Source organism: Arachis hypogaea, chromosome 6 (assembly GCF_003086295.3).
Source record: "Arachis hypogaea cultivar Tifrunner chromosome 6, arahy.Tifrunner.gnm2.J5K5, whole genome shotgun sequence".
Lineage (NCBI taxonomy): Eukaryota > Viridiplantae > Streptophyta > Magnoliopsida > Fabales > Fabaceae > Arachis > Arachis hypogaea.
In genome coordinates, this window is record NC_092041.1 from 5,998,571 (window position 1) to 6,013,773 (window position 15,203).

The 15,203-nt window shown below is 33.7% G+C and overlaps 2 protein-coding genes and 2 long non-coding RNA genes across 8 annotated transcripts; 2 read left to right on the top strand and 2 right to left on the bottom strand.

Moving 5' to 3' along the window:
- The first annotated feature begins 28 nt into the window (after positions 1-28).
- LOC140173406 (uncharacterized) lies at positions 29-5,957 on the top strand. Of its 2 annotated transcripts, XR_011862102.1 has the most exons (3): positions 29-149; positions 1,945-2,053; positions 5,824-5,957. It is a non-coding gene; the product is annotated as an uncharacterized lncRNA (long non-coding RNA). The 2 variants fall into 2 exon arrangements; XR_011862101.1 differs by lacking the exon at positions 5,824-5,957 and having other exon boundaries at positions 1,945-2,204.
- Positions 4,086-6,893, bottom strand: LOC112695604 (polygalacturonase At1g48100-like). The gene is made up of 6 exons (XM_072196591.1): positions 5,854-6,893; positions 5,580-5,747; positions 5,457-5,501; positions 5,146-5,353; positions 4,981-5,062; positions 4,086-4,708 (listed from the first exon to the last, which is right to left on the bottom strand). Exons 1-6 carry the CDS (start codon positions 6,193-6,195, stop codon positions 4,201-4,203), a joined length of 1,353 nt encoding a protein of 450 aa, XP_072052692.1. The 5' UTR covers positions 6,196-6,893; the 3' UTR covers positions 4,086-4,200.
- A 146-nt stretch (positions 6,894-7,039) lies between these two features.
- Positions 7,040-12,583, bottom strand: LOC112695605 (shaggy-related protein kinase alpha). Of its 4 annotated transcripts, none has more exons than XM_025748005.3 (13): positions 12,265-12,583; positions 11,581-11,749; positions 11,379-11,471; positions 10,277-10,336; positions 9,889-10,161; positions 9,128-9,202; positions 8,930-8,986; positions 8,684-8,824; positions 8,555-8,605; positions 8,243-8,338; positions 8,043-8,126; positions 7,747-7,849; positions 7,040-7,648 (listed from the first exon to the last, which is right to left on the bottom strand). In XM_025748005.3, the coding sequence occupies exons 2-13, from the start codon at positions 11,683-11,685 to the stop codon at positions 7,566-7,568; spliced, it is 1,221 nt and encodes a 406-aa protein (XP_025603790.1). In that variant the 5' UTR covers positions 11,686-11,749; positions 12,265-12,583; the 3' UTR covers positions 7,040-7,565. The 4 variants fall into 4 exon arrangements, with proteins under 4 accessions (XP_025603790.1, XP_025603791.1, XP_072052693.1 ...); XM_025748006.3 differs by having other exon boundaries at positions 11,581-11,746; positions 12,265-12,579; XM_072196592.1 differs by having other exon boundaries at positions 11,581-11,746; positions 11,848-12,495.
- A 914-nt stretch (positions 12,584-13,497) lies between these two features.
- LOC140173407 (uncharacterized) lies at positions 13,498-14,531 on the top strand. Its single transcript, XR_011862103.1, has 2 exons — positions 13,498-14,077; positions 14,348-14,531. It is a non-coding gene; the product is annotated as an uncharacterized lncRNA (long non-coding RNA).
- The last annotated feature ends 672 nt before the right edge of the window (positions 14,532-15,203 follow it).

Consider the following 15,203-nt stretch of genomic DNA (forward strand, 5'->3'; position numbering starts at 1 on the left):
CTCATGGATGATCTCCTTAGGTTTTTCTCTGTCTTTCATCCATTGTCCATCTTTCATCTAATCTACCCTCTTGACTGTGTGTTCTGTAGGTTTTCTTCTCACATGTCCAAACCACTTGAGTCGTGATTCTACTATCTTTTCCACAATAGGTACTACTCCAACTCTCTCTCTCTTATATCTTCGTTTCTTATACTATCCAATCGCGTATGACTACTAATCCATCTTAACATCTTCATCTCTGCCACACTTAACTTATGTTTGTGCTCCCTTTGGCCGCCCAACACTCTTTGCTATAAAACATAGCCAGTATGATAGCAGTGTGATAGAATTTATCTTTAAGTTTTAAAGGCACTTTTTTGTCACATATAAAACTAGATGCATTCCGCCATTTTAACCAACCTACTTGGATCCTATAAGTTACATCATGTTCAATCTCTCCATTATTCTGTATGATGCATCCAAGATACTTAAAACCTCTAACTTTTCGTACGATGTTTTCTCCAATCTTCACCTCTGTAATAGATTTTTCCTTTGGCGGCCGAACTTACATTTCATATATTCTGTCTTACTATAGCTTATGCGCACATCATACACTTCTCGAGCTTCTCTCCATAAATCTAACTTTTTATTTAGGTCTTCTGTTGACTCTCCCATAAGGATGATATTATCGGCAAAAAGTATGCACCATGGCACAGGCTCTTGGATATGCTCTATGAGTACTTTCAAGACCAATGTGAAAAGGTATGAACTTAAGGATGATCCCTGGTGTAATCCTATACTAATAGAAAATTCCTCTGTCACACCACCTTTAGTCTTTACACTAATTGTAGCCCCATCATATATGTCTTTAATTGCACAAATATATACAATTCTTTCTTTTTTTTTTTCCAAAATCTTTGTAACACCCTAACTTTTAGCACCTCATGATTGTACTAAAAACGCATCAATGATCTTCTTAGGGCTTCCTCTGCCTTTCACCCCTTGTCCATCTTCCATATCATCCACTCTCCTGACTTGGTATTCTGTCAGTCTTCTTCTCACATGTCCGAACCACTTGAGATGTGATTCTACCATCTTTTCTACAATAGATGCTATTCCAACTCTCTCTCTTATATCTTCATTCCTTATTATATCCAATCGCGTATGACCATTCATCCATCTCAACATCTTCATCTCTACCACACTTAGCTTATATTTGTGCTCCCCTTTAGCCGCCCAATACTTTGTACCATAAATCATAGCCGGTCTGATAGCAGTGCGATAGAATTTATCTTTAAGTTTTAAAGGTACTTTTTTGTCACATATAAAACCAGATGTACTCCACCATTTAGACCAACCTGCTTTGATCCTATGATTTACATCCTGTTCAATCTCTCCATTATCCTGTATGATGCACCCAAGATACTTAAAACTCTTAACTTTTCGTAGGATGTTATCTCCAATTTTCACCTCTATATTAGAGTTTTTCCTTTGCAAGCCGAACTTACATTCCATATATTTCGTCTTGCTACGACTTATGCACAGACCATACACTTCTAGAGCTTCTCTCCATAACTCCAATTTCTTATTTAAGTCTTCCCTTGACTCTCCCATAAGGACGATATCATTCGCAAAAAGCATGTACCATGGTACAAGCTCTTTGATATGCTCTATAAGTACTTCCAAGACTAATGTAAAAAAGTATGGATTTAAGGATGATCCCTGGTGTAATCCTATACCAATATAAAATTCCTCTGTCACACCACCTTGAGTCTTCACACTAGTTGTATCCACATCATACATGTCTTTAATTGCACGAATATATGCGATCCTTACTCTCTTCTTTTCTAAAACTTTCCATAAGACTTCCATTGACATCCTATTGTATGCTTTTTCCAAATCAATAAACACTATATGTAGATCTTTTTTATTACTATGATACATCTCCATCATTCTTCTTAACAGGTATATCGCTTCAGTGGTAGAGCTGCATGGCATAAAACCAAATTGGTTCTCTATTACTTGTGTCGCTTGTCTCAACCTCCGTTTTATCACTATTTCCCATAACTTCATGGTATGACTTATGAGCTTGATTCCTCTATAGTTTCCGTAACTTTGTATATCCCCTTTATTTTTGTAGATAAGTACCAAGGTACTCTTTCTCCACTCATTTGTAATCTTCTTAGACCTTAAAATCTAATTAAAAATCTTGGTTAACCAACTGATGCCTTTCTCTCCAAGGCCCTTCCAAACTTCAATCGGGATATTATCGAGTCCTACTGCGCTGCCATTTTTTATCCGCTTTAGAGACTCTTTTACTTCGAAGTCTCAAATCCTTCGATAGTAGTCGAAGTTTGATCTTCTTCCCTCATGCATAACCAACCAAGGCTCGAAAGGGTCTTCTGTCCTTCATTAAATAACTCGTAAAAGTAGCTCTTCCACCTTTAATTGATCTTCTCCTCTTGAGCTAACACCTCCCCATCTTTATTCTTTATGCACTTAACCTGATACAAGTCTCTCGTTCTTCTTTCATGACTCTTTGCGATCATATATATATATTTTTTTCTCATTCTTTAATGCCTAAGGACTGGTAAAGACTCTCATATGCTCTTGTTCTTGCTTCGCTTACAGCCACTTTTGTTTTTTTTTTAGCCGCCTTATATTTTTTCCAATTATCTGCATTGCGGCACAAAGACCACTCTTTAAAGCATACCCTTTTTGCCTTTATCTTTTTTTATACACTTGCATCCCACCACCAGGACTCCTTGTCTCTTGGTCCTATCCCTCTAGATTCACCAAAACTTTCTTTTACTTTTACTGTTCTTCTAATAACTTCTGCCATCTTTTTCCACATCTCTTCCGCGCTTCCGTTCCCATCCCACTTTGCCTCTTCTTCTACGCATCTTAGGAAACTTCTTTGTTATTCACCTTTCATCTGCCACTACCTCGTTCTTGGATTCTTCGTATGATATCTTTTCTTTCATTTTTGTTCAACACGAAAATGCATGACAAGCATCCTATGTTGTGTTGTTAAACTCTCTCCTAGAATAATTTTATAATTAATGCAAAATTTTCGGTCGACTCTCCTCAATAAGAAGAAGTCGATGTGAGAGCTTGTCATGCCACTCTTATAGGTTATAAGATGTTCGTCTCTCTTTTTAAAATATGTATTTGTGATGAGGAGATCAAAGATTGAAGAAAAGTCCAAAATAGTTTTACCCTCGGTATTGACCACCCCAAAATCATGGCCTCCGTGAATATTTCTATATCCAGTCACTTCTCTTCCAATATGGCCATTTAAATCTCTTTCTAAGAAAATCTTATCTCCCGAAGGTATGTCTTAGACTAAACTCTCGAGATCCTCCCAAAATCTTATCTTGTGTTGCTCTTCCGAACCCACTTGCGGTGCATAGGCACTAATCACATGAAAAGTACCTCCTTCCACCACAGGTTTGATAGAGATGATCTGATCTTTCACCCTTTTGACATCTACTACCTCCTTTTTTCACTTCTTATCCACGATAATACTTATCCCCATTCCTATTCTTTACCTTTTCCGTATACCAAAGTTTGAACTCAGAAGTATCTAACTCTCTAATCTTCGCACCAACCCATTTTGTTTCTTGTAGGCACATGATGTTAATCTTCCTCCTTGTCATGGTATCCATTACCTCCATGGATTTTCCTGTTAGAGTGCCTATGTTCCATGTCCCAAATCTCAACCCCGATCTTTACCTTTTTCTTTGTGAACTAGCTTATTTATCTTCGTCCATTCACGGAAACATGGGAACCCTTACTCATTTAACACTACACCTGGGTATCGATGCAGCGGCTCTTACTTATTTGACACTGTGCGCGAGCCATACAGCGTATTGCTTCTGGACAACAACCTAATTTTAGCGCAATAACGTCTTTGATCTATGTCATGAAGATTTGACTAAGTTGTTATGTTGACTGTCGAAGACTTAACACAACTCTCTTCCTTTATCTGAACTTGGGACCGGCTATGTATTACAAGTATAATATAGGCGGAGTTAAAAAATTAATTTATAATTAAAATTAAATAAAGACTATTAAATAATTATTAAAAAAACTTAAAAAATATGTTTGTTATAGAGACCATTTAATAGTTCAAAACGTTTTAGATAAGGGAATGAAAGTGGGTAATTGGAACATTCAAGTATTCAACTTTTTGGTCTCAAGATTAATTAAAGTATAAGTCTAATAACACGGCACAACATCATGTTGAGGCAGCATTAATGGAGGTCCCGCTTGAAGGCATAAAAGTGGTGGTGTTGTCAGTGTGCTCACAGTGCCATAAACATTCCAGCAAAAGGGGTTGGTCAAAATATGGCCTTGTTGTGAAGGAAACAATTCCACTTGAGAAAGCATAATATCTGTGCATGGAACAGAATCACTGCATGCAAAGCGCATAGGGAAGCTTCTGAAATCGTAAGTGCCTCTTATGTTTGAGTATGACACATTGGACACTGAAACCGCAGAGGTTTGGTTGATGCAGTTCTTTAAGGGGCAATAGTATTGGTCTATGATGATTGGGTTGCGGACATTGTCCATGTGCATGCTCTCGAAGGTTACCATTGACACTGAACCTCTTCCACCTTGCCATGTTTTGATCCGAACACCATTATCAGAGTTCTTAATAACTGACTCACTCACTGTGATGTTCCACACACAAGCTCGCGAGTTGTAGTTCCCTAGGCTCCCAATGCTGCAATCAAATACCACTTATTAATCCATAGTTACATGGAACACAATAAGTTTTGGTATAGAAATAAAATATAATATATCACATACTTACATGTAAAATATTTTACGTGAAAAATATACTCATGACTTTCATGTAACTACGAGTAATCATAGTACACATTAGAGTCAACGTTACAAGATTATTTATTGTTCTTAGCATTTTTTGAAAGATTTTAAACTCTGAGTAGTCCATGCTTGTGACCCTTATGGTAACTAGCTACTAGTGAAGTGTACCTAATTCCATGACTTGGACCACACTTGATATTCTTGATGTCCACATTGTAACAACCGGCTCCAATGGACACACAGTCATCACCTGTATACAGTGATAGGAATGAAGACAAACAAGGGCAGTATAGGGATTGACAAGTTTTAAATTTTGATAGTTTTTTGAATTACCATTGGAAATGAGTGAATTGTAAATCCTAACATTGTTTGTGTTCTCAATGTGAATCCCATCAGTGTTGGGGCTCAGAGCAGGTGATCTTATGATAAGCTTTTCAATATGTACATTTTGGCAATCTTCAAATCTGAAATGGAATTTTGGACTGTTCTTAATTTTTAGTCCTTCTATTCTCAAATTAGAACTCATAAAGAACCTTATGGCCTGCATAACAAGGACTCAAATTTCATTCATAAGCTCCTCAAATTATGTGCCACTCAAAAAAAATAAAAAATCAACAAGATTCAGTTATTAATATGTGACTTACCACAGGACTATCACATGGACCTGGTAGTGTTGTTCCATTAATACCCTGTTCAATGGAAATGTAAGCACAGAAATATTAAACCTCAAAAGGTAAAGAGAGAAAGAAAAATGGGAAACTATTTACTTTGTGAGGCTTGCAAGGGAGGTTCCACCATTTCTCTCCCCTGCCATCAATAAGACCACCTCCCTTCATTGTCAATCCATTGATTCTATAGAAAACCAGCCATTGTTTCTTGCTTTTATTCTTCGGCCATGAATCAGGTCCATCGGGTGGCATAATAGTACCTTCAACCTTTATATTAATGGTAAAAATATTAAAGCACACGTCATATATTTAGCCATGTACTAATAGTAACAATATTTTGCAGAAAAATATTAATATGACATAAGGACATTACCTTAAAAGTAAGGCCAGATACACAAGGCCCTGTGAATATAGTAGATTGTATCATGAAGACATTACCCTTGGGAACAAGGAGAATTCGCGATTCTTCGGCTCGACATGCTGTGTCCCAAGCCAACTGAAATGCTTGTGTATCATCAGAGACACCATCCCCAACTGCACCAAAAGATCTTACATCGAAAACAAGAGATCTTTCGACAATTTCACCAGTTCCCTCAGGTGATGGAGAAGGAGAGAATGAGACAAGGGACATTGAAAGCCTACCATAAATTGGGAGAAATAACAAACATATTACTAATATTAAGAAAACTTGAGTTCTGAACAGAAAGAATATCATGTTTATAGGTTAAGCTTCTAAGTAGCTAAGTTTGAACAATCAAACATAGTATTAGTTCACTTGGCTATTTAGAGTGCAACATATTTGGCCACTATATATACTATCTCATTGCTAGCCATAAAAATTGAGTTAATACTGTGTTTGAACATTGATTGAACCACTGGGATTTTGAAACAAGCAATGTCACTATCATTGGCTACACATAGACACAGTTAGTGGGGCATTATGATTTATGATCAAAGAAACGAGGAAGCAGGGTCAAGCTTATGCAGTAAAATGAGTGATCACTATAGTGATTAGTGATTTGCTAGAATGGTTTGGAATGAAGACACTTCTAAACTATCTTAGCACCATCTTTGAGCTTAGTGGAAGCTGCTTTTCTTGTGGATGGTTGAGTCTTACATTGTAATCATCACACAAAACTGACCACTCCGTTTGGGGAGTAGAATCGCACTCTGATTCAGCAAGTTGACTCCACAAGTGAGGATTTGCCAACCTTTCATTGTTATTGATAGTCTCGGGTTAGTTTATAAGATCTGGTTGTATGGACATTCTCTCATGTTTTTAGCTAATAATACACATTTCGTTATTCTCAATGGAAACATTTGTGTAGACTACAACTCTCCTGTTAAGATCAACGTTGTTATTATTGTACATTGACACCACTGAAACTACTAAGCTATTCTAGTGACTTCTACATTGTTTGACTAGGATATGACTAAGAGAAAACACGTTACTTGAATTTGCAATGCATGTTGGGCAAATCAAATCTGTTTATAAGTGAAAAATGTAGTCTAGTTTGTTGCACTATGATTAGTAAATATAAACTATGAATAGAAGAATATTTTAATCAACAACACATCACATTAAGATCCCCATGATAGTAGATACTAGATAGATGGGACTTAAAACTCTTCACAGTTGTTGAACTTTTGAATGTCTTCACGAACAAGACACTACTTGTCTCTTCTTGAAACAATGATATTCAAAGCACTTGCTTTTGTCCCAAGATAATCGAGACAACAGAATTGTAATCAGAACTAACTAACATGGAGAGCATAACTAAGTCTGCCACCCCATCATTGTATCCACAAATATATAACACATGACATTTTGGTCTTCTATTCGATGTTACAATCTGCTGTTGTACATGAAAACACGGTCGGTGTTCCTCTGAATACCCATCAAGCATTGGGTAAAATATTTGAGTACCGATATATATCTCAATCTGTTTTTACAAAGACACCGAACATACAACAAAGATAGGCAAATGGAACAAATTTCATAGAACAACATAAATAGAGGAAACACGGAGTAGCATTCGTATGTAGACCGCAGATGCAATTTTGTTCCATTTTATGATATTTTTATCACAAGCCGAGAAACGGGCATTGCTTCCTCGCATACTCTGGAATCAATTTCACCAATACCTCCGCTGGAACCCCCTTCAGTTCTGGTGCACAAGCAGAAAATAAACCCAAACAATCAGCCAGAACTATTGATGGCAATAAAGTCACAAAAACAATGACATAATTTGAATTATTATCATACCATGAGCTTTGAAATTGAATAATGGTGGAAGGAAACGACCATTTGGTAAGCGAGCATTTGGATCACGAAGTTCATCAAAGAAAGGATGGGTCAAGGCATCTAACTGCACCAGTTATAGACAAAATAAGAACCCACTATAAAACTTAAGAGGACGGGAGACAACCATGACTAATTAGATTAGAAACTATAGAACTGCCATACAGTTTGTGGACCATTACATAATAATGGAGAGTACTAGTTCCAGATTAGGATACAATTCCAGAACTATTAGGCCTGCTAAGAAATCATATACTCACAGCTGAGCAACGCAGATTAGGTGAGTATTGTAGTAGTCTTGAGACCAAATCAACAGCTTCTGGAGGCATGCGCTTATGGAATATCTGGTAGTAGCAAATCAATAAATTTATGTTACGATGTGTGCTAAACAAGAGTAGTTAACAGATATTTTGGTGCAGTTAGCAATATTATATTATAAAACAGAAGCTATTGAATCTACCTTGTGCCATGGATGTGCTTTAATCTGTGGGAATTTAAATTCTGTATAGTTAGGGTTCATGCACTTAATCTCTTCCCTTGTTGGAGTGCCCAGAACCTATTGAAACAACAAATGGAACATTTATTTACATGTCATGGCAAATCAGCAAGGCTACTCAACAGTGACAGTTCTTTATCAATTGCATGATATGATGTTACAAGTTACAGCTTTAGTTAACATAACCCATCCAAGTCTACCAATTTCAAAGGATGCAATGCAAATTAGGAAAAAATAGCAGCATTAACAAACAACCAAAAAAATTAGAAAGATTACTTTGATGATCTCAACAAGTTGATCAACTCCACTCTCACCAGGGAACAAAGGCTGGAAAAGGAAAAATAAATTTCGTTATTATAGATGCCAAATGAAAAATAAAAAGAACTCCAATCAATTGATACTAACCTGTCCAAGCAGAAGCTCAGCCAATACGCAACCAACAGACCAAACATCAATAGCTGTGGTATATTCAGTGGCTCCAAATATAAGCTCAGGTGCTCTATAGTATCTAGAACATATGTATGATATATTTGGTTCACCTTTTACCTGTCAAGATCAGACCAACAAAGTAAATGTAAACTGTTGTAAATAGGACAGCTGATGAAGCTCTAAGGTGAATGTTGAAGGAGAAAAAACACATAAAAAACGTACCAAGACTTTTGCACTCCCAAAGTCACATAATTTAACCTGGTGGGTATGTGGATTGACCTGGACAGAAAAGCTTTCAGTCAGCAATAATAGAGTTTGAGATGGAAATAACCCATTTTTGCTACAGCAAACACTGTGAGAACTGAAACACAAGTGAGAAAAATATAATCAATGAGAAGATATGGTAAATAACACTCATACTAATAGATTTTGAGGCTTGATATCCCGATGGCAGACTCCAATGCAGCGATGTATATAAGATAGTGCCCTAAAGATCTGCAGTATAATAAGAAAACCAATAACACTTCAGAATAGAGCTTACTACAGGAAGGAGAACACATGATCTCGAAATAGAAAATAAAAAGCCCTTGCCCAAACTAAAATGCAATGAAATTAGTATACTGCTATTTTTAACAAGTAATTCAACTTTGTGAACTGGTATCCATGAGTCAATCAATTGTAGGAAGCAGCAACTTTCAGCAAAGTGAAGATTGAGAATTAACACCTTTTGTCTCAACTGACCTTATTAAAAAGATTGTTTGATTTTAGGTGTCATCCACTTTTCTTTTAAGTAAGGCATAATAAACATTTTCACAATACATATGACCATAATTATGCTGAAGAAAATGCCAACTCAAATGGAATGGATTTGAAAGGAAAGTATTGCAGAGATCAGGCTTCTAAATTCCTTTTTATGTTCATAATAATATTTAAATACTAAATACATTTCATTTAACTAGTTGCAACTTGTTCATCAAGATGAGATTATGATTTATTAAAAAGAACAAAAAAATAAGAACCGGGGTAGCATGCTTTTAAGATTCATCATTAATGTTCAATGCATGCTCCAAAACTTGAGCAAAATCAAGGTATAGAACTCTAGAAAATAATCTATAACATTAACAGTTTAAGACAGATATTCCTCAGTATACAACTGATAAAGGGATCACAATTAAGCATACCTGGTACGTATAGAGTTTCACATATATTAGTGGCATCCTTTGGCTCAACTTGTTGTAATGTTTGATCACACGGCTAACTGTTTCAGGAACATACTCTAGTACCAAATTAAGGTATAGTTCATCCTTTTCAGTGGTTGAAAAGAAACAATGCTTCAAAGAGACAACATTTGGGTGGTCAAGCAGACGCATTGTCTGAAGCTCCCGATTCTTATACCTCTTATCTTGAAGAACCTTTTTGATAGCTACAGTTTCACCAGTCTCCAAGCATTTAGCCTACACAATTACAAAGGCCAAAATAAATAAATAAAATCAGCATCAGAGGCACATTGACATTGCATTTGAAAGGCCAAACGATACATCATCCAGTACACAGTATAGGAATCAGCACCTGGAAGACAACCCCAAATGATCCATGCCCAACAACCCGCTCTGCCATGTAACTTATAGTCTGAAACATTAAGAATTAAGAAAGGTGTTCAATTAATCTACCGCAATAAATGAGCATTTATGTTAAAAATGGAATAATAATTTACAAATACAGTTAAATAAATCAAAACAAAATAAAAATGTTTGGGAGACAATAAAAATCAGTATAAATCAGCCCAAAGTTACCTTATTTTGCATTCATGATTCATTAATTACCGTTGTAATAGGTAATATTAAATGAAATAAGTGTGTAATAATAGATGTTACATGCATGAAATTATGAATGTCAGATTAAATGAGATAACTTTAGATTATTGTCTCACTAGTATTGCCGAGAAAATGTTTTGAGAGACAATGTTACCTTATTTTGCATTTCTTAATCACCACTTACCTTATTTTGTATTCTTTAATTACTGCTAGAATAATTGAGTAATTTCAGATGTAACAAGGGTGTAATTATAGATGTTATATATATATATATATATATATATATATATATATATATATATATATATATATATATGAAATTATGGATGTTAGTTAAATAAGATAAGTTTGGGTTATTGTCTCCTTAGCATTTTCAAAATAAAAGATGAAGATGAAAATAAAACCCTAATATATGATATATTAACTATATCTATATCCTAACGTATGGGAGAGGATATTTACCAATGACAAAGCACAACACAAACATGTTGAAGACAGCACACAGTTGTGCTATTCACTGTATAAAAATTCAAGTCAGCATGCAGTACAGCTGGCATAATAACCAAATCTTGAGGATAACACACTTTTGATTTTAAGGATAAACAGAATAAATTAAATTAAATCTCATGCAAATCCCCACACTCCTCATCACAACATCTATAAAAGACAAGATAGGGGAAAATAACATATTCAAAAAAAATAAGGTCCCCAAATGAATTAAATTGTTTATATACTAGCCTACATCATCCAAGCACCATGTCAACACAGCAAGTGAGACAATAAACTAGTTATCAGCTAGATTATTTAAAGCATTCCACAGATATATCAGGGGAAAAAGATAGAAGGAGAAGATGTACCTGCTTTGGTTGACCATTTCTACCACCAATAGTAGTTACAATAATATGGCCGGTCTCCGTTCCATTGCCATCAACAACTGTAGCTTCCATTTCCTGCAAGATGAACCAAACCATAAAGAACTAAACTCTGAAACTTAAAAACACAAAACACAAAAAGAAAAGGGATATTGTGCCAAGAAATTAACAGAGTGTAGTGGCATACCTTATCATCCCTAATTTTCATATCGTTCATCTCTTCCGGCAATCTATCAACGCCGCCACCTGATTCTCTCACGCCTGATGTTGGTGCCATACCAACAGACGCCATATTCAGGTTCTTCCCTCACTTCCTTGCAACTTCTTCAACAGCTCAAAACTCACTCATCTGCCTTCTAGAATCAACAGCAACAAAATTATCTTTTTTAATTTTTAATCAAAGCAAAACTAAATAAATGAGCATGAAACTGAAGCAAAAACAGTAAAGTACCACCTTCTACGCACAGAAAACCTAAGTCCAAAAATACATGAAAACAATAAATGCAATTTTTTCCTTCATTTTCCCATTGAGTGAACTTCAAAGATCCATCCGTAGGAATCACAAATCCAACGAAAAACACCTCGTCGCAACACCCGCCAAAAAAATTACAAAATTTAAAAAAAAATTCCCCAAAAATGAAAAAGAGATCCTAATAGCAGAACGGAGGTGGAAAACCCGATCCGAGTGCAGAAAAATTAATTAAGAGAAGTATTGCGACTTCAGCTCAGGGAAAAAGCAAAAGATAGAAGTTATATCGGTTAGAGGATCGAAAGTAGAATTGAGGAAAGTAAATGGCATAAAAGCAAAAAATGAAACAAGTAATAAGAAAGAGGAAGGAAATATAAATATATAATAGAATATAAAATATACCTTGGGAAGCATAAGCATAAGCATAAGCATATTATGTTATGTAATGAAAATGTAAATGAAAATGAAAATGAAGATGAAAAGCGAAGGAGGTTTGGTTGTGAGGTGGGTTAGATCGAAGAAGGTGACAGACAGGTTCGTTGGTTGGTTCTCTTTAGTTTTATGTTTATGAAATTTGTGTGTGAGAGACTCTGCATTTTGCAAGAAAGACAAATAGTGTTTCTGCTTTACTGTGTGGTCTACTAACTACTATACATCTAAGACCAATACATCCATTCCTCACAGTCAAACCACAAACTCTACCTTCTTTTTTTATTTAGTTATTTTGCTTCTTAATTTCATATATTTAATATGAATTTAATTTTAATATATTGATATTATAAAATATTTTGTATAACTTTTTAATAATATTTATTTTTTTTAAATAATTATTTATGTAGTTAATATAAACTATAGTTATTTTTATTGATATAATATTATATAATTAAATATATATGTAATGTTATTTTATATAAATAGTATATTAAAATTAAATTTTATCTAATATATTTAAAATATAAAATATTATATTTTATATAATTTTAGTAAAATATATCTTTAGAATATATATTAATAATTTTTTTATTATTATGAAATAAATACTAATCTTTAGTGTTTACTATTCAAACATCTCACAATAATTAAGACATAAATTTGTATTATGTATATTAAATAATTTAATTAAATATATTAAATTATTTAAAAAAATTTAATTATTATTTTTTATATAAAAATAATTTCATATAAATAAATTATTTTTACATAAAAATATTTTTATATAAATAATTATTCTTTTAAAAGACTGTGTGATTTTTAATAAACAGATAAAAATAAAATTATTATTTATTATTTATTTTTTGAGACATTCATTTAAAACCATCTTTTTATGGATTAAATAGTTTTACTCTTTGTGAATGATTAGAGATTAATTTTGTAAGAAATTGAATTATCCTTAAAAATATAAACAGAAATGCAGTTCGCTATATATACTTATTATTTTTCTTTTCTTGGATATATGCAATCATGCATTGCCATTTACGGATGGAAAAATTATTAATTACAAAAGTAAAAAATATCTGCGACAAGCATGGCAACTCTCTTTGACTGTTCAAACTGATCATTTAATTTTTTTGGTTTATCTTTATCCTATCCCCGGTTAACCCGGATATTAATTGTTTCTGGCAGTTTAGGCCAACTGTTCTTTCTTTTTGGGATTAAACTGTTATGACTTTAACTAAAAGCTTAAGATGGAACCAAACAAACAACTAAATCTATCCGGGTTTTTACTCTTCTCTAGATCGTTAAACAAAGAAAAAGCATGTGATAATATGTGATCTAACACAACTCTGAATAATAATTTGAAGGTGGACTTCACGTGAAGTTGATAGTTAAGAACCGTTAGATGAAAATTTAGTCAAATCGGTCAAATTGTCTAACAGCTCTCAGCTATCAACTTCACGTGAAGTTGACTGCACCTGAGTTTCCACCTAATTTGAAATGAAAATTTTGATTGTTGTAGACCTATATTATTTGCAGAGTTACCTATGATAGCAGTCAATCCCATGGGACCCTAATAGGATTGAGGCAACCCACCCCACCCCAGCACGCATCTGAGACGAGATCAGATGAGATATTGGTTTTTTCATCCCAGCCATCCCAACTGGTATTGTGGCAGGATTTCGGTCAAATTCCAACTTTTCTCGGCAAATCCTGCTGAGATCTTATGTGGATGCTGAAATCTATTTTTTCCCTATAAACAATATCCACGAGAAAAGAGGTATATGCGTATTTTTAAAAGAGGTATATGCGTATTTTTACTGTCCTTTTTTAGTCTGCGACTTTTCAGTTACTAAAATTACTTTCACTCTCATGTATATATAACTAAGAAAAATCCTAAATTTCTCTTCTGCCTCTCTTCTTAAAACAAGTGGTAAATCTCAACTCTTAAGTGGTTTTCTCCTTTACAATTTAATAATTTCATGAAATGACACCAAGTTATCAACAAAAATCGACACATTTTTGTTTTTCTATTTCAATTTGATTGTAGATTCATTCTAAGAGGAGAAGCAAACTTGAGCACCAGAAGTTGCAAGACTTTGTTTTTGTCAAATATAACTAACTCTTAAACAGAGATTTGATTGTAAAGATGGAATAGATCCTGTTATTCTTTGTAACGTTGACGCTGATAATAAGTGTATGATAGGATAAAATGGTATTTGAATATTGAATTTTTTGACTTGCGGGCATAGTTTTTTATTGCGGATCACGGAGGAATGCCAAAAATCCACCATAGTATTATAGCAGATGGATGAACTTAAAATGTAGTACATTATAAATAAATTCTAATCAATATAAGCAATTTTTTAAGCATAAAGTATGTAATTAATTCAGCAAATTCAACAAATAAACGTGACATTAAGACATAAAATACCAAAAAAGATAATATATAGAGCTTAATATCTATTCTCTTGTGTAAAAAAAATTTGTATTTTTTGAATCATTTATTCAAAATTCCAAATGCTTAAATTTTAAACTAAGTACTTCTATAACTAAAAATCTAAACACAAAATAACTTATTCATAAGTTGCTATTAATAAAAATAATTATATTTTAAACTCTTCTTTCGAAAAAACTTATTTAAAAAATTTACCCAAACTAGACCTAAGACTTAATTGTGAACTTAATTACAAAAATATTTGTTCATCTAATATTTTTTCTTTATAATATATAATAAACTAACATATGAGACACGTCTAAGACTGAGATCCAGAAAAAAAAAATCTTATTTTTTCAAAAACTATTGACAAAACTTCATCAAAATTGTTCATTTTTAAATATGAAACTCTACAAAGATTCTTTACAAGAAAATTACACCGAATCTAATATTATCTACTAAGTAAATA